This window comes from Urocampus carinirostris, chromosome 5, assembly GCF_059441175.1.
Source record: "Urocampus carinirostris isolate Australia breed hairy pipefish chromosome 5, RoL_Ucar_1.0, whole genome shotgun sequence".
NCBI lineage: Eukaryota > Metazoa > Chordata > Actinopteri > Syngnathiformes > Syngnathidae > Urocampus > Urocampus carinirostris.
The window spans coordinates 42,762,501-42,784,963 of NC_142353.1; the positions used below are offsets into that span (position 1 = coordinate 42,762,501).

The 22,463-nt window shown below is 41.7% G+C and overlaps 2 protein-coding genes across 6 annotated transcripts in view; both read right to left on the reverse strand.

The window, feature by feature from the left end:
* The window catches only part of LOC148366461 (gypsy retrotransposon integrase-like protein 1), a 129,790-nt gene extending 121,554 nt beyond the window's left edge, over positions 1–8,236 (reverse strand). Inside the window, exon 1 of the mRNA XM_088336910.1 lies at positions 8,168–8,236. Coding sequence (XP_088193036.1) covers positions 8,168–8,183 — 16 coding nt within the window. The 5' untranslated portion in view covers positions 8,184–8,236. The remainder of the gene's footprint in view (positions 1–8,167) is intronic.
* Positions 1–22,463, reverse strand: part of slc4a5a (solute carrier family 4 member 5a) — a 119,967-nt gene that overhangs the window by 95,548 nt on the left and 1,956 nt on the right. For 3 of the 5 annotated variants that reach the window (XM_088336904.1, XM_088336907.1, XM_088336903.1), the window contains exons 2-4: positions 11,004–11,068; positions 7,172–7,387; positions 1,993–2,122 (exon numbers count right to left, since the gene is read on the reverse strand). In XM_088336904.1, the coding sequence (XP_088193030.1) occupies positions 1,993–2,122; positions 7,172–7,387; positions 11,004–11,061 (404 nt within the window). In that variant the 5' untranslated portion in view covers positions 11,062–11,068. The remainder of the gene's footprint in view (positions 1–1,992; positions 2,123–7,171; positions 7,388–11,003; positions 11,069–22,463) is intronic. The other 2 variants (XM_088336906.1, XM_088336905.1) reach the window with 1 other exon arrangement.

Genomic DNA, 22,463 nt, shown 5'->3' on the forward strand with positions numbered 1-22,463 from the left:
TCTTCAGCAGGGACAGAGAAGATGGTTGGAGCCAAATACAGGACCATTCTGGAAGAAAACCTGATGGAGTCCGCAAAACACCTGAGCTCCCCAGTAGTCGTAGCGTCTCCATTACTTATCCCTCTCCTTTACTGAAGTCTCAACTATTTTCCCGAATATTTAGAAATGACAGTTTCGGACTACTGGCACGACAAAGTCAGATCGTTGAGCAGAGTGTGGATTGTTCTGGAACTGCTCGAATAATCAGAGGTATCCTTGGGGCCAAAGAAAACATTATTCGATGGCAGCTGTTGCTATAAAACCTGAAACAACGTGATTATTTTCCTTTTTTCGGTTTAGAGGACACGGCATCTGTCTTTACCGCAAAAAAACTGGACTCGTCAGAACACAGCAAACTGGAAACTTATTTTCTTGGGTATTTTTCTTGGTGTGGGTTTTTGATGAAGAGCTTCCTGAGGGATGGACTTTCACAAACCTTTATTGTTGGTTGTTTAGCTTTGCTGCCTATGTAGAGAAATATATCCACATTCTCAATCGTTTGATGATATTTTGGCACACTGGTTAGCGCGTTGAAGGATTTTATACATTTGACTATAAAGGATTTTGTATGATCAAATAAAAATTACATTTAAATGCAAAAGATATTCACTGGCTGGGCTGTGGGGCAGGTCATTGCAACCTAGTGGCTGGGGGCGGCAGTAGCTCAGGAGGTAGAGCGCTCGTCTTGGGATCAAGGGATCCCAGTTCGAATCCCGGCTCGTCCGTGTTACATGTCAAAGTGTCCTTGGGTAAGACACTGAACCCCTAATAATAATAATAATAATAATAATAATAATTTCCTTAGTATTGTCATTCTTTGTAACAATGTACACAGAACGAAATGTCGATACACCTGACCTGTTGTAGCGAGCCGATGCAGCCGCAGCCAACAGATGGCGCCGCCATTTTTACCAATGTTATAAGTCTTAGGTATGACTCGGCCGAGGCGCGAACCAGCGACCTCCCAGTCTCAAAGCGGGCGCCTTACCATCTAGGCTACTGAGCTGGTACCCCCAATAAGCAGGTTACATGGCTGCAAGGCCGCTATTGGGAAATGTGGAGCACATTGTAAAGCGCTTTGGGAAGTCATTGACTTGAAAAGCGCTATATAAATGCAGATCATTTAATTTCCTTTCATTTCATGATGTTTACAGAAACAGCGGGAACTGGGACAAAGCACTTCACACAGACGGCCCTGGTGATGTAGAAACGCTCGGGGATGTTTTGACCATTTCAGACATCGAGGCGAGGGGACTTTCCTGGCACGCCCATGGGAGGAGCCGGCACACCAGCTTGCGGAAAAAGACGTGGGTCGAGGAAAAAAAGGCAGAAGATCAAGAGGGCGGCTTGACAGAGACTCAAGCGACACTAATTCGGCTAACTCGATGGAGTTCACTTAGTTGAATTGGTTAAGAAATCAAAGCAGCCCCCGTGTGGAAATGCCGGTCTCTTGTCCATATTTTCCCATCAAGAAACAAGCACGCATTGTTAGGTGAACGTAGGTTGTGTTTGGTTAATGGAGTCAGATAACTAATACGAACAATTTGGTAAACGGTACATTTTAATATTAAATTCCTAACAGCGTGTGCGGCACAGTTCTGAGATCACGAGATCGAACCTTCTGTGTGGAGTTTGCATGTTCTCCCCGTGCTTGCGTGGGTTTCTTCCCACATTCCAAAAACATGCATGCCAGGTTAATTGGCCCAACCAAATTATCCCTAGGTGTGAATGAGCGAGTGAATTGTCTGTCCCTGTGTCCCCTGCCCACTGCCCGAAGATGGCTGGGATGGGCTCCAGCACCCCCGTGACCCTACTGAGGATAAGCGGTGCAGATAATGGATGGATATTTTGGACTATAAATGATTGCTAACCATAATTCATTTAGAAAAGTTTAAGTATTGTCTTATTCTGATGTAGGCAACAAGCTAAGCATCAACGAGTAAGTGCATCCACCTTGCAGACTCTTTCCACTCAAGTTCATCGCCTTCACGCTGCAAAGTGTCCATTTCGGTAAAGAGTGTGGGCGTAGGCATGTCATCTTCCTCGCTCAGGATGTAGCGTAGCCTCTCAGCTGCCGGCGACACTATGTAGAAAATAAAAAACGTTTTAAAACAAAGACAGACCATGCTTTATTGTTCATTTCAGATGTTTGAGAAACTGTGTTAAGCATGGGTGGTGGAGTATCTGTACGCTTCTTCACAGGATTTAATGCTTAAGTATTGTGACTGTGCACCGTTTTTTTTCTTGTTCTCTATCTTCCTGCCCATTGCCAGAACCCAAATTGTCCAGAGGTGTAAGTATGAATGTCAATGCCGCCTGTGATTGATTGACCCTGGCATAGGTTTGAGCTTCTCAATAGCCCTAAAGGACAAGGGTAGAAAATGAATGGATGGATGGATGGATGGATGGATGGATGGATGGATGGATGGGAAATTAATTGATCTTAATGAAAAAGTCCAGGCATATGCCAGTGGCGGCCAATTTGGCACAGACTCAAAGGTTATTGTTAGGCTCTGGAAGACAAATGAATAAACCATTATTACTACTGAGACGAATAGCCTCTGCTACCTCTTTGTTGTTCGGCAGTGAAAACGCTGTCAATCAATTTGACATTAATGACCACCTCAAAGACTCTCCACGATTACAAACAAGCTCTGTGTGCTTCTCGGCTGTGGGTAGTGACAATAAAATACCGAAAGGTCTGACGCACATCAGCATTCATCATAGAACCTTTCTTTGGCTTTTCAAAGCTTTTCTTCGTCAGGTATGGACGTCAGGCATGACGTCAGGTGAAATGTCAGGTGAAATATCTGACTTTGCCATTGAGCTGGTGCTGATTTTGTCAGGGAAGGCAGGCCGCAAAATGAATTAGCGAACGGTCTAGAAGACATCCATCGAGACGTCCATTGAATTGAAGCTGTGCTATCTACATGGATGAGAGGCAAGTGCTATCCATCACACTGGAATGGAGAAAACTCATCAATTCGCATTTGGAATTTCTCTCCTTGATCATCTGACTCATGTTCACTATGTTTTGTGTACTGTTACCCAATGCTAAATCTATTGCGCCCTGGTCTTCCTGGATGTCATGATTGCCCTATTTGGAACACCTGTGGCAGCTTGATTGGCGCCAACAGGCCGGACAAGCTGATTGGTGGCCACACCCTTCTTAAGCCCCTGTCTTCTGTTCAAACTATGTCAGATCGTTTGCGAGCTGTTGTGTTTTCACTCAGAGCGTTTTTGTCCGACTCCATCCCTGTTATACCTGTTTTCTGCCTGATCCCCGTTTTCGACCCATTTCTGAACCTGACTATGCCTGTTCTGCCTGCCGCCTGTCTACGACCACTATTTCGAACTCGACATTGCCTCTGATCTCCAGCCCTGGTGAAACGACGTGCCATTCCCGCCTGCCTTCTTCCGACACGGAAGGGTTCCCTGCCTTGCTAGATTCCGCTCTCCGACAGTCCTCGGATCAAACAACCAAGCAAGCCTAAAATCTCACTCGCTTTCAATAAAATCTGAGAAACGCATGCAATTGAGTCCTGTGTCCGTTCTGGTCTGTGACACTGGAAGGGGGATTACCACTTCTCAATGTTTCATTTTTTTCTCTCACAGAGGTTTTTGGGGTTTTCCTTGCCCTCATGTTGGTTTAAGATCAGGGGATAGTGTCATTGTAACCTTTGCTGTCCTTTGAGACGTTTTGTGTCTTGACTTGACAAACAAAAAAACTGCCTGTCATGATGACTGATTAGTTTCACCTGTGCCCACTCGTTTGGCGCCAGCCGCTGCGGGCTTCCTGATTGGTTCCCCGTCCTACTTAAGCTCAGTCCTTTCACTCGCCTGTTGTCAGTCCGTCAGCGAGCCTCTGTTTCTACAAGGCAAGCACTTTGAATCTGACTCCTGTCGGTCCCGCTTTTTGCACCTGTTTTCCACCGGTCCGTTTCCTGATTTCTCCGTTTGTCTCCTGCTCCGTTTTTTTTTTACCCCAACCACGTTTTGATTTCCTGTCCCGGCTAACAACCCGTTTTTTGATCCCGACCAGGTTTCGGCTCTCCTTTCTTGGCTATCGACCTGTTCTTTCCGTCTTCGACACCACGATCTCCTGCTCCGGAAGGTCCACTTCCGCATTCGGAACAAGTTCCGATTCTGTGCGCGGCTCGCTTCCCGCGTCCAGCGAGCACCGGATTGCGGGAGCTTACCTTTCCTTTATCCCAATAGACTTGTGAGAAAGGTTACACGATTGGGTCTACCCTTTATTCTGGACGTGACAAAGACGGCTCCAAAGCACAAATCGACCGAACTGCCCCATTAAATTTCCCATTATTTTGAACAGCCTTTCACAGGATTTTTGGTTTTGAGGGGTACCTGTAGCATCAAGATGGCGGACAATCATGTTGCTCCCTCTAAGTGAGCCTTATGTGTCATGATTACTCATTACACTCACCTGTTCCCGCTCGTTTGGCGACAGCTGCTGCGGGCTTCCTGATTGGTTCCCTGTCCCCTACTTAAGCTCAGTCCTTTCATTCGCCTGTTGTCAGTCCGTCAGGGAACCTCTGCAAGTATTTTTGACTCTGACTCCCGTCGGTCCCGCTTTTGTCACCTGTTTTCCACTTGTACGTTCCTGATTTCTCCGTTTGTCTCCTCACACGACCCGTTTTATGACCCCGACCACGTTTTGATCTCCCGTCCCGGCTAACGGCCCGTTTTTTTTTTTTTTTTTTTTTACCCCGACCACGTTTTGATCTCCCGTCCCGGCTAACGACCTGTTTCTCCGTCTAACTACGCTACGATCTCCCGCTCCAGAAGATCCACTTCCGCATTCGAAACACGCTCCAAAACCGTGAGTGACTTGCTTCCTGAGCCCAGCGAGCACCGGATCTGGTTCCTACTCCTGTTCTGGTCGTGACATTATGTTTTATCAAACAAAATACACATTTCTCAGCCAACAAGCGTTTAAAAAATCCACCTTTATATAATAGTTCATGTATTTTTGCTTATTGTTTAATCAATATATATACATTTTTAAAATCATCCTTTTTACCCTGGAGGCGCTAAATAATACACAATGTCTCTTAAAATAGACATTGTTTTATAACCTTATCTTCTCTGTTCCTTTATCTTCTTGGTTTTTTTTTACCTCACTGTGAATGTGTGAACCTGGAGTGTCATGGCCAATTTCGTTGTCACAATATGTTAACCCATTTTGTAACAATGACAATAAAGGTATATTCTATTCTATTCTATTCTACAAGTTGGAACTACTGTACTTAAACAAGCAATAATCAACTTCAGTACTTTTGCCCTTATCAGAGTATTATTTTGCATAAATAAATGTACTTTTACTCAAGTCCTGGACACTAAGTGTAGTATTATATGGACGAGGACCCACGTGACTTTACCATAAGTTCTATAGGATGACAAACGACACCGAACATACAGGCTGATGTAATTACTGTACACGTGTTGTTTCCTGTTGTCATCAAGTGATCAATAATATTGATAGGTACTGGTGAAAGCCACCTAGGGCTTATTCCACTTGCCCTTTTTTCAAAATTGGTTATGATATACGAAAATAATGGGTGTGATAACACTTGTTTCAAACAAAACCAGTACAAATACCTTTTTAAATCATTCTAATGTTAGAGACTATATCAAGAATTTAATAATGGTGTCCGTGACTTCGAAATATTCTACTTGCAGACGCCATCTTCTGGCTGAAAACACCATTGCAGCCTACGTCTGTTATGATAACTGATGCAAGGCACCTGTGCCCGCTCCTTTGGCCCCAAATGCCTCGGATTCTGATTGGCTCCCTGTCACTATTTAAACCTGTCACCTGTTGTCAGTCCGTCTGCGAATCTTAGTTTACGCTAGGCAAGCTTTTCGACCCTAACTCACTCCTGTTCTGGCTCCCATCTGTTTCCCGGCTTCGACCCATTTTCTGATCTAGACCAGGTTATTTGGTCTCCTGTCCCAGCTACTGACCTGTTTTTTCCGCTCCAGACACCCGAATCTCTGTTTTTACACGGCAAGCCCTATTTTGCCTGTCCTGTTTTTTGCTCCTGTTTGCTTCTATTACGACCTGTTTTGATCTCGACCACGTCGGTTCTCCCTCCCTGAATAGCATCAGTTTTTTAAACTCGGCCACGTCTTCTCTCCTCTCCTGGCTTTCGACTTGTTTCCGATCCTGATCACGTTTTTTGCTCTTCTATCTCGGCTACTGACCCGTTTTTTCCGTTCCCGACACCGTCATTGCTCGCCATGGAAGTGTAATTTCTGCGTTCAGCGCAACCTGCTCCTCGCGACCAGCGATCACCGGATCGTGTGTGCAATCCTTTCCCTTCTTCCCAATAAAACTGAGAGAAACATACGCAAGTGGGTCCTGTCTCTGTTCTGGTCTTGACACTGTCAACCTGCTAGTATTGCACGTGCACGTATGTGTCTCTCTTAGATGCGCTTGAATACACTCTTGGACTTTATTTAGAACAGCCCTATTCTTACACCATCAGAGGGCACATGGGACCCTACAAAGAACTGTTGTCAACTGTGACCGGACGGAATCTTGTGGTATCGTCACTTCACAAGATCATCAGGACTGGCAAAGATAATTCTCCAGGGCACAGTCCATGGGGGCAGAAGAAAAACTGGGCCCACAACATCAAGGAATGGACTAGTGCCAACTTTGCCACGACCCAAAAACAGGCCACGAACCGTCAACAGTGGAGAAGCTGTCCAGAGTTGCATCCTCATTGGTGCCCCGACAACCCATGCAGTTGAGAAATCCGTGAACCCCGAACAGTGATTCTTACTTTCACCATTCTCATTCTAGAAAAAAGGAAAACCTCAAGCACGCGTGTGAAATCCCTCTCCTCTCCCCCATCCCCCGCCTCCTTCTTCCAGCCTAATGCTCCCCATGGCCGGAACACTGATGATATAAGTAAGGTAAAAGTAGATAGCCTTGGGGGAAAAAATATATAAAGGCTCTTTAAACTCAGTTGGGCATTGTTAACAGATACTTCTTGGAGAAAATATTTCATTTTAAACTCTTAAAACGTTTTGGAATGAACTCCAGATATAAAATATCACGATAACTATGTTGCAAAAGCAATTGTAAAAGGAAAGTCCAACTTACTAGTGCGGTTGATGTCTTGGAGGCTCTGTTCTTGCGAATCCATGAGTCCTTCTTCGATGTCTATGTCTCGATACTGGTCCGGCTGGTGGTGTCTGTGATGGCCGTAACGTCTGTCCCGGTCGGTGTTACCGGAATCATGGCTCGACCGCCGTCGCCTCCGCTTCCGCCGATATCCCCGAGGAACCGGTACGCCGATGTAGATGGACTGATGATCTGCTGGAAAACGGGAACCCGAGGAATATTTTAAAATAGTATATACTTTCCCATCAACCTGTCAGTGTTCGTAGGATTCACACAAGATAGTGACATAAGCAACCAGCCGGTGTCTATGTAGATAGGGCCAGAGGCAAAATTGGATTACTTTGCCCTTTGTTTCTGCCGATAATATTGATTATTGGTCATTCATTGTTGGATTTTCCCTTGCAGGGGTTGTACCGAAGATCATTTTTTTTACATCACGGTGGAATTCTATGAGGCCTACTGATATTTGCACGATTCATTGAATTTAAAAGTGTTATTTTGAGGCTGAAAAATGATAAGTTTGAAAAAAAATGGAATGAATGAATGAATGAAAACTTTATTTCGAATATTTAAATAAAAACAGGACAAAAACAACTCAACGACAAAATAATGTTACATAACTTGCTCTCCTGTCCCGGCTACTGACCCGTTTTTTCCGTTTTTCCGTTCCCGCCACCGCCATCGCTCACCACGGAAGTCCCACTTCCGCGTTCAGAGCGACCTGCTTCCCGCGCCCAGCGATCACCGGATCGTGGGTGCAACCCTTTCTTTTCTTCCAATAAAACTGAGAGAAACGTAACGCAAGTGGGTCCTGTCTCCGTTCTAGTCCTGACATTTACACTATATTTTGTATTATTTTATATTATTATAGGATAGAACGGGCAGCACGGCGGCGCAGTGGTTAGCGCGTGTGCGGCACAGTTCTAAGGTCTTGGGAACCTCCTGCGTGGGTTCAAATCCAGCTACCGGACTTACTGTGCGGAGTTTGCATGTTCTCCCCGTGCTTGCGTGGGTTTCCTCCGGGCACTCCGGTTTCCTCCCACATTCCAAAGACATGCATTTCAGGTGGATTGGCCCGTCCAAATTGTCCCTAGGTGTGAATGAGCGTGCGAGTTGTCCGTGTCCCTGTGTGCCCTGCGACTGGCTGGCAACCAGTTCAGGGTGTCCCCTGCCCACTGCCCGATGATTGCTGGGATGGGCTCCAGCACCCCCGCGACCCTACTGAGGATAAGCGGTGCAGCTGATGAGATGAGATGAGATGAGATGAGATAGGATAGAACAACAAGAAATTTAATCCGTTCATTGTCTTGTCGCTGATATCTTTTAAAACTCTTTTAAAAAGTTGTATTATTATCATTATTTTGTTGTTTTTATTTTTTTAAATATGAAGTCATGAATAGTAGATATTTTCAGCCAACTGCACAGGACGACAATTTAGGTAGGAGGGGTTGATCTGTGGGCCCCTAAACTTTATCCTGTCCTCCCTGACAATGTGAATGTACTCGTTTTTCCTCACCTTGTTACTCTGTGCTCCACCATTATTCAAAGACTGAGAGTGTGTGTGTGTCAGTGTGTTATTGTGTAGTGTGTTTTTAGTACACTTCACTTTGAGTCGCATTTTATGTAGGAAAGTTGCTGAACAAATATCATTGACTTATAGGCTGAATCTGTCTCGGTTGCCATGGAGCCCAATTGGTCCCGCCCGTGTGGCGCCAGCTGCGGCTCATTGACAGATTGGCTTTCCGTCTTTTTAAGCTCAGTGCTCTCATTTTTCCTTTGTCAGTCAGTCAACGAACCTCTGCCCCGCAAGACGTGGGTTCTGACTCGGTCCTGTTTTCCTGTTAGTATTTCCTGTCACTGTATTGTTCCCGTTTATTTTTTCCTGTTAAATATCTGTTTCCAGTTTCGTTCCCATCTATTTTTATCCTGTTACTGAAAAAGGTAATTAGTTACAGTTACTAGTTACTCCATTAAAAATATATGTGTTGCACTAAACTCTAAAAGTTACTATCTAGTCACAAATTATCATATTTACTCACATTGCAGCCTACCCCCTAAAACTGCTTAAAAAGTCTCTATATTTCTTGGGGAGCTTGCAAACCAACACAGCCGAGACACTCCATATCCATTTTTTTTCTCTTGTCTTTAAAGCATTCGAAGATTTTCTTCTCTTTTTCTGACGTGGGTTTCGACTCGGTCCTGTTCCTGTTAATATTTCCTGTCCGGTATTGTTCCCGTTTATTTTGTCCTGTTAAATATCGATTTCCAGTTTCGCTCCCGTCTATTTTTGTCCCGTTTATTATTCTCTCTAGTTTTCGTTCCCGTCTAGTTTGTCCTGTTTATTTCGATATCCTGTTTCATTATCAATCCTGTCTGTCCCGTCCTGTCCGGTATCGTCCGATATCAACTCGGGCAATTGGAATCGATCTCGTCGGTTTCTGGCTTCCTGTCTTTCCATGCCAGACCGCTGCCTAACGTGCATGACTCTCCATTTCCCGTAAAATAAAAGGCGTGTGTGAGAACGTCACGCGTTTGGGTCCTGATCCGGTTCTGGTTCTTGACAATACTTGTCCTGTTTAATTTTGATAGCCTGTCTGTCCCTTCCTGCCCAGTATCGACCCCATCCGGCGGATATCAACCCGGGCAATTGGAATCGATCTCGTCGGTCTCTGGATTCCTGTCTTTCCACACCGAACCGCTGCCTAAGGTGAATGACTCCCCATTTGCCGTAAAATAAAAGGCTTGTGTGAGAAACATCACGCATTTGGGTTCTTGTCCTGTTCCGGTTCATGACATTTGTTGTGGCAAAATGCTAAGGAACAAAATAAGAGTCAATGTTATTGTTAAGGGTCAATTTCACAATTTCACACCGGGGAAAAAGAAGACCACTGAAGTTTGTTTACTTATGTTAAGCATTGCGGAATGCAAATATATAAGAAATTGATTTTATATCTCGAAGACAAAGCTACTAAAATGAAGTGGGGTGGCAGTAGCTCAGGAGGTCGTGAAATTATTTGGTACTGAGAGGACGTCACACGTTGGGACGTCACGCGTTTGGGTCCTGATCCTGTTTCGGTTCTTGACAAAATCTTAAAGAAAAAGGGTTGTCATCTCATCTGGTGGAGTCTGATTTCAAAATGGCGTTCCTTTAAGGGTGGCAGTAGTGCCTAATAGTGTCTACATTTACATTAAGACTCACCAAATATGTTTTTCTTACATTTCTTTCTTTTCTTTTTTTCTGGCTTTTTTCTCAATTTTACCTTCTTTTTTCTCTTCCTTTTGTTTCTTTTTTTCTTAGCTTTTCACTACTTTTTCATTTTGGTATTTTTTTCTTTTTTGTTCTATTTCCCCCTTCATTTAAGTCATTTTGTGCATAATTTTACTTAATATTTGGTCATTTTGGGATTAAAGAAGCAAAAACAACCTGAAGAGCCGATTATGACCCTTTTTAGTGAGCCGAGCCGAAGAAGCCGGTTCTCTACTAACTTTACTCAACTTCGTTCTACTTCGACTCGACTTCAATATACCGCATTTAGGACACAGCGTCAGGGGAACCCGTGTATTTTTACCTTCATGCACTGTAACTTTGACTTAAGTCGCTTCTTAATAAGTAATTTTGAGCCCTGATTTTTGTGCGCTGGCTAGATTTTCTTGTGCGCCGAGAATGTGCGAGCACATTAGACGGAACACTGCTGAGGACATGTGCAATTTCCCCGATCATGTTGAGTCTTTTCACACTTTTTAACTGCATACATTTTTAAGAAAAACCGATTTGTTGTTTATCTCGAGAGAATGAGAATATTAGACTCACCTTCCTGCTCTTCGTAACGTAGGTGCGAGCCGCCCATTCCTCTGTCGCCATGCTCCATCCTGCTCCTAATGACAGAGTGAGAGTGTGAAAAGGAATTTTCATAAGTGAAAAAAATCAATTCAAGTGTATTTATATTCATGGTTGTTACTGAATTCAATATGTTTTTGACTTGAGGGGCGGCAGTAGCTCAGGAGGTAGAGCGCTCGTCTTGGGATCAAGAGATCACAGTTCGAATCCCGGCTCCTCCGTGTTACACGTCGAAGTGTCCTTGGGTAAGACACTGAACCCCTAATGCCCCCAATAAGCAGGTTGGCGCCTTGCATGGCTGCACGGCCGCTATTGGTGTGTGAGTGTGTGTGAATGGGTAAATGTGAAGCACATTGTAAAGCGCTGCGTTGTTCATATATTGGTTTTGTTTTACTTGTATTAAAATTTAGCATTTTTATCATATTCAAGCCGATCTTGTCCTTTAAATTGATTTTAAAGGGCTATCATTTTTAGGGGTGCTTGAGCACTCCTAAAAACGGACTAGTTACGCCCATGGTGTAAGCAGGGTTGGGTAGGGTTACTTTAACTTGATTACTTTCAATGACTTCTGGATTACTCCGATACCAAATATGCTAATAAAAGACAAAATAAACTAAATATGAATAAAATGATGACTCACAAGACGTGGTAAGCTTTCTCTCCTGGCTACATAAAATACACACTGTAATTAAAATACGGTGATATGCAAATGTGGGGGTGAGGTTTAATGTGGGCTTTTACTCCCCCGGGTGAAGTTAAAGAGCCTCATGGCATGAGGAAGAAATGATCTCCTCAGTCTGTCTGTGGAACAAGACTGTGACAGCGGTCTGTCGCTGAAGCTGCTCTTCTGTTAGGAGATGATGCTGTGTAGTGGATGTAATCAGGGTTGGGTAGGGTTACTTTAACTGGATTACTTTCAATTACTTTTGGATTACTCCCATACCAAATATGCTAATAAAAGACAAAATAAACTAAATATGAAACAAATGGCTAAATTTTGTGCAGGCTTGGGGAGTAACGGAACACATGGAACGGCAAAAATGATGTTGGCAAACTGTTTGGATTTATGTTCATTTTGATTTTGTGGCATTTTATGTTCGTTTTGCCGGAGATCAAAGAGATCAAAGCCAGGAGAGAAAGCTTACCACGTGTTGTGAGTCATCATTCTATTCATATTGTCTTGTGCACTGACCTGCATGTTGACTTATGCGGTAGATCAATGGGAAAATAATTAAAAGCGGGGACAAGTCAATGGAAATGTTCACGTTTGAAACCGATGCGAGGGTAACTTGTCGCACGAGGATCAAATTCCCACACCAGGAGCTGAGTTTTGCTTACTAAAAATTGGCATCTGTTTTAAATAGATATAGAATACAAAAATACCCAATATAACGTGTTGATATAGAGTATTTAAATAGTGGTACGGAAAATACACACTGTCATAAAAATAGGGTAATATGCAAATGTGGGGGTGGGCTTTAATGTGGGCTTTTACTCCCCCGGGTGGTGTTAAAGAGCCTCATGGCATGAGGAAGAAACGATCTCCTCGGTCTGTCCGCGGAACAAGACTATGACAGCAGTCTGTGGCACTTTTAGACATTTTTAAATACAGTTTTGCATCAATCGCCCACCTGTTAGCTGTTTTTTTTTCAGAAATTTTCGTGATAGTTATGCTTTTAGCGTTTTCAAAGTAAAACTTATTTGAAAAACTTGAAGCATGCGAGACATTACTGGAAAAAAAAAATCATTTATTTTAATATTCAAAATTCCAACTTTGCCTGGACACTGTATAACCAGCGCAGTACACCAGTAGTTGCTTCTCCCGGAATTTATTTTGACAATCAAGAGCCTCACCTCCGGGTCGAAATCGTGGACCAAATGTATTTTATTTTGTAAGGAAATGAGTTGCCATGGCGTCAAAGATAAGATATGAAAAGAACCTCCTAAATTCAAACACATATTCCCAAAAAAATGTTTTTTTTAAAAAGATTTTGAATATATATTAAATATATATGGGTTCAAATCCAGCTCCAGACTTCCTGTGCGGAGTTTGTATGTTCTCTCCGTGCTTGCGTGGGTTTCCTCCGGGCACTCCGGTTTTCTCCCACATTTCAAAAAACATGCATTTCAGGTGAGTTGGCCGGTCCAAATTGTCCCTAGGTGTGAATGAGCGAATGAGTTGTCTGTCCCTGTGTGCCCTGCGCATGGCTGGCAACCAGTTCAGGGTGTCCCCTGCCCACTGCCCGGAGATGGCTGAGATGGGCTGCAGCCCCCCGCGACCCTAACGAGGATAAGCGGTACGGCTGATGAGATGAGAGATGAGATATCAAAAAAACAAATACTCTTTAAATAGCTCTTAAATAATCAATTGAGGGATGAGGGATAATAGATTAATGGCATAAAAAGTGTATCTTAATTGGAGGGCTGGGGGTCTTTTCAGAGACTTATGATTCGGGGGATGTAAGATTTGATTGTAAAACGATTATTAAGGGATTTATTTCCTCAGTATTTTCCTCAACTATTTTCTCCGCTAAGATATTATCTCTTGTAGGGTTTATCAATATGTGTAAAAAGGAGGAAGGAGGAGGAAATGATCTCCTCAGTCTGTCCATGGAACCAGAAAATTAAAAAATAAAATTTGAGCTATTAGACATCATAATGGGTTGTGATTGGACAAGCAGGAAATATATGTAAATATTTCAAATAAACAAACAACCCTAAAAGGTTTTTAAATAACTAAAACGATTAAAAAACCAAACTACTAATAGGATTCAATTTTAAATTCATAAAAAAAATCGCGAAACTTAATGAAGTTCTAAAATGGGTGGGTGGGCACTGGGTTTCGTAGGGGCACCATTTCCTGTGGTGTGTCTTGGGCATGTACAGCCTGGTGGCACCCATCCCTTTCCAGGCCACCAAATGTTTTAGCATGTTAAGTGAATGTGCTAATCACTGCACGACAGAAACACTGTTCTAAAATCTCATCTCATTAGCTGCACCGCTTATCCTCAGTAGGGTCGCGGGGGTGCTGGAGCCCATCCCTGCCATCATCGGGCAGTGGGCAGGGGACACCCTGAACTGGTTGCCAGCCAATCGCAGGGCACACGGGGACAGACAACTCGCTCGCTCATTTACGTGGGAGGAAACCGGAGTGCCCGGAGGAAACCCACGCAAGCACAGGGAGAACATACAAACTCCGCACAGGAAGTCCGGTAGCTGGATTTGAACCCACACAGGAGGTTCCCAAGACCTTAGAACTGTGCCGCACATGGGCTAGCCACTGCGCCGCCGTGCTGCCCCTGTTCTAAAATACCCTCCCCAAATTGCAAAAACGTGTTGAAAACCACCCCCAAAATTGTCCTTGTGCTTAAAAGATTTAAAAGGAAATTCCATTCCATTCCATTATCTGCACCGCTTATCCTCAGTAGGGCCGCGGGGGTGCTGGAGCCCATCCCAGCTATCTTCGGGCAGTGGGCAGGGGACACCCTGAACTGGTTGCCAGACAGTTGCGGAAATGATAAAAATGTGCATTCCACAAAAACATTTGGATTAAAATGTGAGTTTATATTTTTTTTCCTTTTGCTAAGCCATGATTGGAAAAGGAGAAATTTAATTTGAATTCCTTAAAGAAAAACAACTTATTGTCATGATTAGCGATATGCTTCACCTGTGCCCACTCTTTTGGCGCCAACTGCCTCAGATTCCGATTGGATACCGGTCACTATTTAAACCCTCGTCTATCTGTCACCTGTTGTCAGTCCGTCTGCGAACCTCAATTTACGCTAGGCAAGCTTTTCGACCCTGACTCACTCCTGTTTCAGCTCCCGTCTGTTTTTGATCGTGACCACGTCTTCTCTCCTCTCCTGGCTCACGACTCGTTTCTGATCCCGACCACGTTTTTGCTCTCCTGTCCTGGCTACTGACCCGTCTTTTTTCGATTCCGACACCGCCATCGCTCGCCACAGAAGTCCCACTTCCGTGTTCAGAGCGACCTGCTTCCCGCGACCACCGATCACCGGATCGTGTGTGCAATCCTTTCCCCTCTTCCCAATAAAACTGAGAGAAACGTACGCAAGTGGGTCTTGTCTCCGTTCTGGTCTTGACACTTATCACAAAGCCTTCTTTGACAATCACAATGTCACTGCCGCCTACTGGAGTGGATGTGCAACTGCACTTAGTCACAAGAAGCCCTGAAATAATCTGTGCTCACACACTTTTGTGTTTGTCCCAATTACTTTCAAATTGTCTCAAATATCATTCTTTAAGTCACCCAAAAAGTCTTAACTCCGAAGGTAGTGAAGGATTTTATACACTGGACTATAAAGGATTTTATACGATTGAATATAAATTACAATTAATGCAAAAGATATTCACTGACTGGGGTGTGGTACGAGGTCAGGGCACCCTGGTGGAAATGTTGTTTACAGGAACAGCGGGAACGGGACGTACGGCTGATAAGATAATCAGCACATCCAGACGCTGGTGACACGGAAAGGCCCTGATGACGTCGAATCGCTCTGTGTTGTTTTGAGTACCCGAGACATCGGGACGCTCTTCTACGAGAGGGTGAAGCCCAGGGGGCTTCCTTGGCCCGCCCATGAGAGGAGTCGGCACGCCATTATGCGGGGAGAAGATGGCCAACAGGAGAAAGCTAAAGAGACTCCAACGTCACAAATTCGGCCATTTTCAATGGAGTACACTTAGTTAAAGTGATGGTAAAATTAAATCTGCCCTTGTGTGAAAATGTCGGCTTTCAAAAAATGAGCATAAATTGTTGGGTGAATGTAGGTTGTGTTTGGTTAATGGAGTCAGATAACGAATTCGAACAATTTGGTAAACGCTACATTTTGATATTTAATTCCAACAGTAGACAGCAAGGTTTCGAAATAAAATTATAAATTGGCTTTTCAATTAAAAACCTTCATCGGCGAAGGAGCACGGTAGAAGTTTATAATGCCCTTGGAGGTATTATATCAGAGATTAATGAAGTGACAAAGCAACTGTCCTCAGATTAGTGCCACCATTAATCCCGATTGGCTGAGGTGTACACCTTGTCGGGCATTAACCTGACGTATATGCATCTGCTCTTTTGTGATCATTGACATTCATAATGGGAAGGTGTTAAGTCTCTGACAACCGACTCATAAATTCTATATTTAAATACTCCTTAGTTTTTGCTCCCAAATGGATTATCAAAACTAACTGCAGACTTTGTATGAAATGATTTCTTATCTCCGACCTGGGACAGGAGAAAAAACTCCCCCTACTATTTGTTTTCTATCTATCTATCTATCTATCTATCTATCTATCTATCTCGCTCTCCCTCTATCTATCTATCTATCTATCTATCTATCTATCTATCTATCTATCTATCTATCTATCTATCATGTAGGGAACTGCAGAGAATTTTACCAAATCGTTTGCATGGATGTACCAGCACATCTTCAACTTTGGTTCCAAGAAATGACAAACTGTGTTTCGGATGTACACAAGTGAAACAATGTTGTTTTAAGAGTCCGGGCAGAAAAACGTACAAAAATAATTGAGAAAAACTGTAATAGAACCCTTTATCTTCTGCCTTCAATGTATATTCCTGAATATCAGATGTAAGAATCAGGTCTGAATCATGCTTTCCTCTTTATATTATTGTGGACATCAAAATGGGATAAATGATTAGGTGTGTAGTTAGCTTGACCCAAGCAAGTTAAGCTACTGTTGTGAATGTTCGCAGGCAGCGCTGAGTAATTAGCGCTGTCACATCGGTGTCCTTCACACTCATTGGGCAGCAGGGATCAATTGGATCGCCCTGTCAAAACTCAAGCTGCACTCTAGCTCACATGGGACATTGTGTTCATGTGGCGGAGTGCCTGCTCATAACCGGAGCTCCAAAAGAGTAGTAGTCGCGATAAATACCTGAACAGTATTAAATTATACATTTTCATATGAAATGTTAATTGGTTGGCACCACGGCTGGGTGGCTAGCGCGCAGGGTTCAATTCCAGCTACCGCCCACCCCGTCCGGAGTTTGCATGTACTCCACGTGCCTTCGTGGGTTCCCTTCCACATTCGAAAAACATGCATGGGTGGTTGGCAGGTTTAAATTATCCCTAAGTGTGAAAGCGCGATCGATTTGTCTCTGTGTGGCCTGGCAACCAGTTCAGGGTGTCCCCTGCCCAAGACCGTCGACCCAAAAGATAGCAGGGCTGGGCCCCAAGACCCTAGTGACTATTAGTGGTCCCGAAAATGGATTGATGTTAGTTCTCGCAAGCCTCCATTATGAGTAGCAATCATAAGGACCAAAAACATGCCATGAGTTGACTCATTGCCCGAGACAAATAGGTTTAGCCTTGGTCTCATCAGATCACCGCTATTAGGGTCTACGCCTCAAACCACCAGGGGGCCCAAACAGGGTTTGAACCCCAAGGATTTTTCCATTACATTTCCACCACCATGTCATGTTTGTTTCTGGTTTATTGTTTCTTTGCTCCCTAGATTTTCCATTTCCAGTTTTGTCTTTTTGATTCTGATTATGTTTTTTTTGTTTGAACATTTTGCCAGTTGCTTTGTACCCACTAGATTGTTTGGTACTTTGGTCTTGTTTTGTGTTTGTTTCTGGTTTAATTTTTACTTTGCTCCTTAAACTTTCCATTTCCATTTTTTTTTTTTAAATCCGATTTATGTTTTTTTTTTTTTGGACCATTTTTCTAGTTGCTTGTGCCCACTAGTTTGTTTGTTACTTTGTCCTTGGTTTTGTTGATAAATACCATCATTATTTTGAGCACCCCTGCCTCAGTTCCTGCTTCCCCCACATGGGTCCATCATTGTTGTGGATTAACTGCAAGTCAGCTTGATGGAAAACATCTGGATATTATGAAACAATGTTGATACAAGAATGATGCTGACTGAGCCAAGTCAGGGCGGGAAACAACACTGTCGATTCCGAAAGAGAATATCTTCGGTTAGAGAAAAACATTACGTAACCACGAGGACACAGCATAAAAAGCTGACCGACTTCAAATGTGGATGAATGTATGGATGAAATAAATAACGTTCCCTTTCCGTCACATCTCGGCTCTGTTTATGTTTTGGGGCGACGCCCAACGACGTCCTCTCCAGAACCAGTAAAACTTAACAACAGCCTTACGAAATGATGCAGTTTTAACTGCTACTATTTACTATTTATAAGTTGAAAGAGTCGTAACAAAATAACAAAGAAAGACATGAGAATTTCTATAGCCGTAAAAAAAAAAGAAAAAACCTTGCGTAGGTCTTTTTAAAATGCAAATATAAAAAGGATTCATACACAAAAGTTGCTGTTTTAATATTTACTCCAAACAGCACGGCGGCGCAGTGGTTAGCGCTTGTGCGGCACAGTTCATGTCATGGGAACCTGTCGTGGGTTCAAATCCAGCTCCAGACTTCCTGTGCGGAGTTTGTATGTTCTCCCCGTGCTTGTGTGGGTTTCCTCCGGGCACTCCGGTTTCCTCCCACATTCCAAAGACATGCATTTCAGGTGAATTGGCCGGTCCAAATTGTCCCTAGGTGTGAATGAGCGAATGAGTTGTCTGTCCCTGTGTGCCCTGCGATTGTCTGGCAACCAGTTCAGGGTGTCCCCTGCCCACTGCCCGGAGATGGCTGGGATGGGCTCCAGCCCCCCCGCGACCCTAATGAGGATAAGCGGTACGGCTGATGAGATGAGATGAGATGTTTACAGCCTCGACAAATGATAAGAATCTGTGATTCGATTTTGTCCTCCTACATCAAGGGTGGGCAAACCTTTTGGTTTGAAAAATTTTGCAGTGAGGCCGAGCCGGGGAGAACAAAAAATGGCTGATTGATGTATTTAATTCTAACACACAAAATATACAAATAAATAAATGTATTTGCAAAAAAAACTATAATTTAAAGTAATAGCAAGGTAATATATTCCTTTTATATGCAATCAATCGGATCATTTGCATTGAAAACTCTACTTTAGAAATGTTTTATTGCATGAAATGTAATATATAGATGGATAAAAGGACATTGATACCTATTGAAAAATTGTATTTATTATATTTGTATTTAGTTCTGCCATACTTAACATATTGTGCAGAGGTCTGGGGCAATAATTACAAAAGTTCACTACAGCCCCTTTTCAAAAACGTGCAATGAGAACCATACACAGGGTAGGATATCGGGATCATACTTATATTTTATACATGCAGTCCAAATTATTAAAATTGGATGATTTAGTAACATTTTTCACTGCACAACTGCTACAACAAAAACATAGTGCCAGAGAACATCAAAAAAGTATTCATTTGGAAAGAGAGATATCATAACTTAAGGGGCTGTAGTAAATTCAAAATCCCAAAGGTGAGAACCACCAGGAAAAGTATGTGTGTGTCTGTGTGTGGAGTCAAACTTTGGAACAATTTACAAGACGAGATCAAACAATGTCCGACTATTCACGTGTTCAAATTAAAATACAAATAACATTACTGCCGGAATACAGAGATGAAAAAAATGGCGTATGAGTGATACTAGAGATTGGAAATACTGCGTTTACGATAGTTAACTTTGTTGTTATTGTTACTATTATTATAACATGACTGTTATTATTGCGATTGTTGTTATTATCATTGGTGTCACAATGATATTAAGTGACTCGTAGCATTATCACAATAATATGATGATTAGTGTATAAAATATCTGACTATTGTTATTAATAATTATCGATATCTGACCTATGTAATCTGGTTCATACTACCCCTATTCGAACATGTCATGTTAACATTATTTTTTTTTGCTGATTCATTGTTTTTGTCCTGTTTTTATTTTATAATGTTCGAAATAAAGCTTTCATTCATTCATTCATTCATTCAACATAACTCCATTTTTTGTCATTTACACCTTTGGCTTTTTCTCCCCTTAGGTGCTCAGTGTTCCTGATCTATGATCAATTTCCATTGTTTCATTGGGGTTTATTTATAAAACATTTCAAAAATGGAGTCTTTTCCACATTGACGGCCATAATTATCAAGCACAATGCAGGAATGATAAAATTAAAACTGTAATATACTTACCCATTTCCAAAACAAATCTTGGAAATTCCAAAGAATGTTTTATTTTTGACCGAATTTCATAAAGCAGCATGTAGCACACTAAGAGAGTAAGATACAGTAATTACAGTAGACAAATAAAATAATAAGTTGTTCTATCATTGTAGATAGATGGATGGATAGATAGATAGATAGATAGATAGATAGATAGATAGATAGATAGATAGATAGATAGATAGATAGATAGATAGATAGATAGATAGAAATACATATAGATATATATGAGGAGATATAGATAGATAGATAGATAGATAGACAGACAGACAGACAGATGTCTAGATAGATGGATAGATAGATAGATAGATAGACAGACAGACAGACAGACAGATGTCTAGATAGATGGATAGATGGATAGATGTCTAGATGTCTAGATGTCTAGATGTCTAGATGTCTAGATGTCTAGATAGATAGATAGATAGATAGATAGATAGATAGATAGATAGATAGATAGATAGATAGATAGATAGATAGATAGAGGGAGAGCGAGAGAGATAGATGGATAAATAGATAGATAGATAGATAGATAGATAGATAGATAGATAGATAGATAGATAGATAGATAGATAGATAGATAGATAGATAGATAGATAGATAGATAGATAGATAGATAGATAGATAGAGGGAGAGCGAGAGAGATAGATAGATAGATAGATAGATAGATAGATAGATAGATAGAAATACATATAGATATATATGAGGAGATATAGATAGATAGATAGATAGATAGATAGACAGACAGACAGACAGACAGATGTCTAGATAGATGGATAGATGGATAGATGTCTAGATGTCTAGATGTCTAGATGTCTAGATAGATAGATAGATAGATAGATAGATAGATAGATAGATAGATAGATAGATAGATAGATAGATAGATAGATAGATAGAGGGAGAGCGAGAGAGATAGATAGATAGATAGATAGATAGATAGATAGATAGATAGATAGATAGATAGATAGATAGATAGATAGATAGATAGATAGATAGATAGATAGATAGATAGATAGATAGATAGAAATACATATAGATATATATGAGGAGATATAGATAGATAGATAGATAGATAGATAGACAGACAGACAGACAGATGTCTAGATAGATGGATAGATAGATAGATAGACAGACAGACAGACAGACAGATGTCTAGATAGATGGATAGATGTCTAGATGTCTAGATGTCTAGATGTCTAGATAGATAGATAGATAGATAGATAGATAGATAGATAGATAGATAGATAGATAGATAGATAGATAGATAGATAGATAGATAGATAGATAGATAGATAGATAGATAGAGGGAGAGCGAGAGAGATAGATAGATAGATAGATAGATAGATAGATAGATAGATAGATAGATAGATAGATAGATAGATAGATAGATAGATAGATAGATAGATAGATAGATAGATAGATAGATAGATAGATAGATAGATAGATAGATAGATAGATAGATAGATAGATAGATAGATAGATAGAGGGAGAGCGAGAGAGATGGATGGATAGATAGATAGATAGATAGATAGATAGATAGATAGATAGATAGATAGATAGATAGATAGAGGGAGAGCGAGAGAGATAGATGGATAAATAGATAGATAGATAGATAGAGGGAGAGCGAGAGAGATAGATAGATAGATAGATAGATAGATGGCTAGATAGATGGCTAGATAGATAGATGGATTGATGTCTAGACGCATATTATATTTTCGCTTGATGTAATTATTTATAGTGTTATTCTAATTTTGTTTTTATTTCCATTGTATTCTATTTAATTGGATTCAGTTATATAATTTTACTCTAATTTTAATGTTAAAGGTGTGGTGCGTAGTTTAAAGTGTCCTCAAAGAGTTTAAAATTCTATATTTTCTCGAAGCCCAAAATTGTGCTGTGAATTTCACTGAACGCCGATTGGAGTGAAACACCGAGGAGAGGTTGAGGAATTTTTAAAATTTAGAAATTTAAAAATGACCCCCAAAAAAGTGTATTTACTTGGATATGCCTCCTCGTATTATTAGTATGTGTATAATTAGCCCTCGTGTAGATTTTAGATGAAGGATGGTGTCATAATAGTCTGTAGTTTGCAATAGTCTTTGATCTGTGCAGCCCTTTGAGACTTTTTGTGATTAAGGGCCAAACAAATAAACATATCTTGACTTGACTGAGGTTTTGGGGTTTTTCCTTGCCCTCATTTAGGTTTTAGATCAGGGGATGGTGTCATAATAGTCTGTGGTCTGCAGTAATCTGTGCAGCCCTTTGAGACTCTTTGTGATTAAGGGCGTCACAAATAAACATGTCTTGACTTGACTGAGGTTTTTGTGTATTTCCTTGC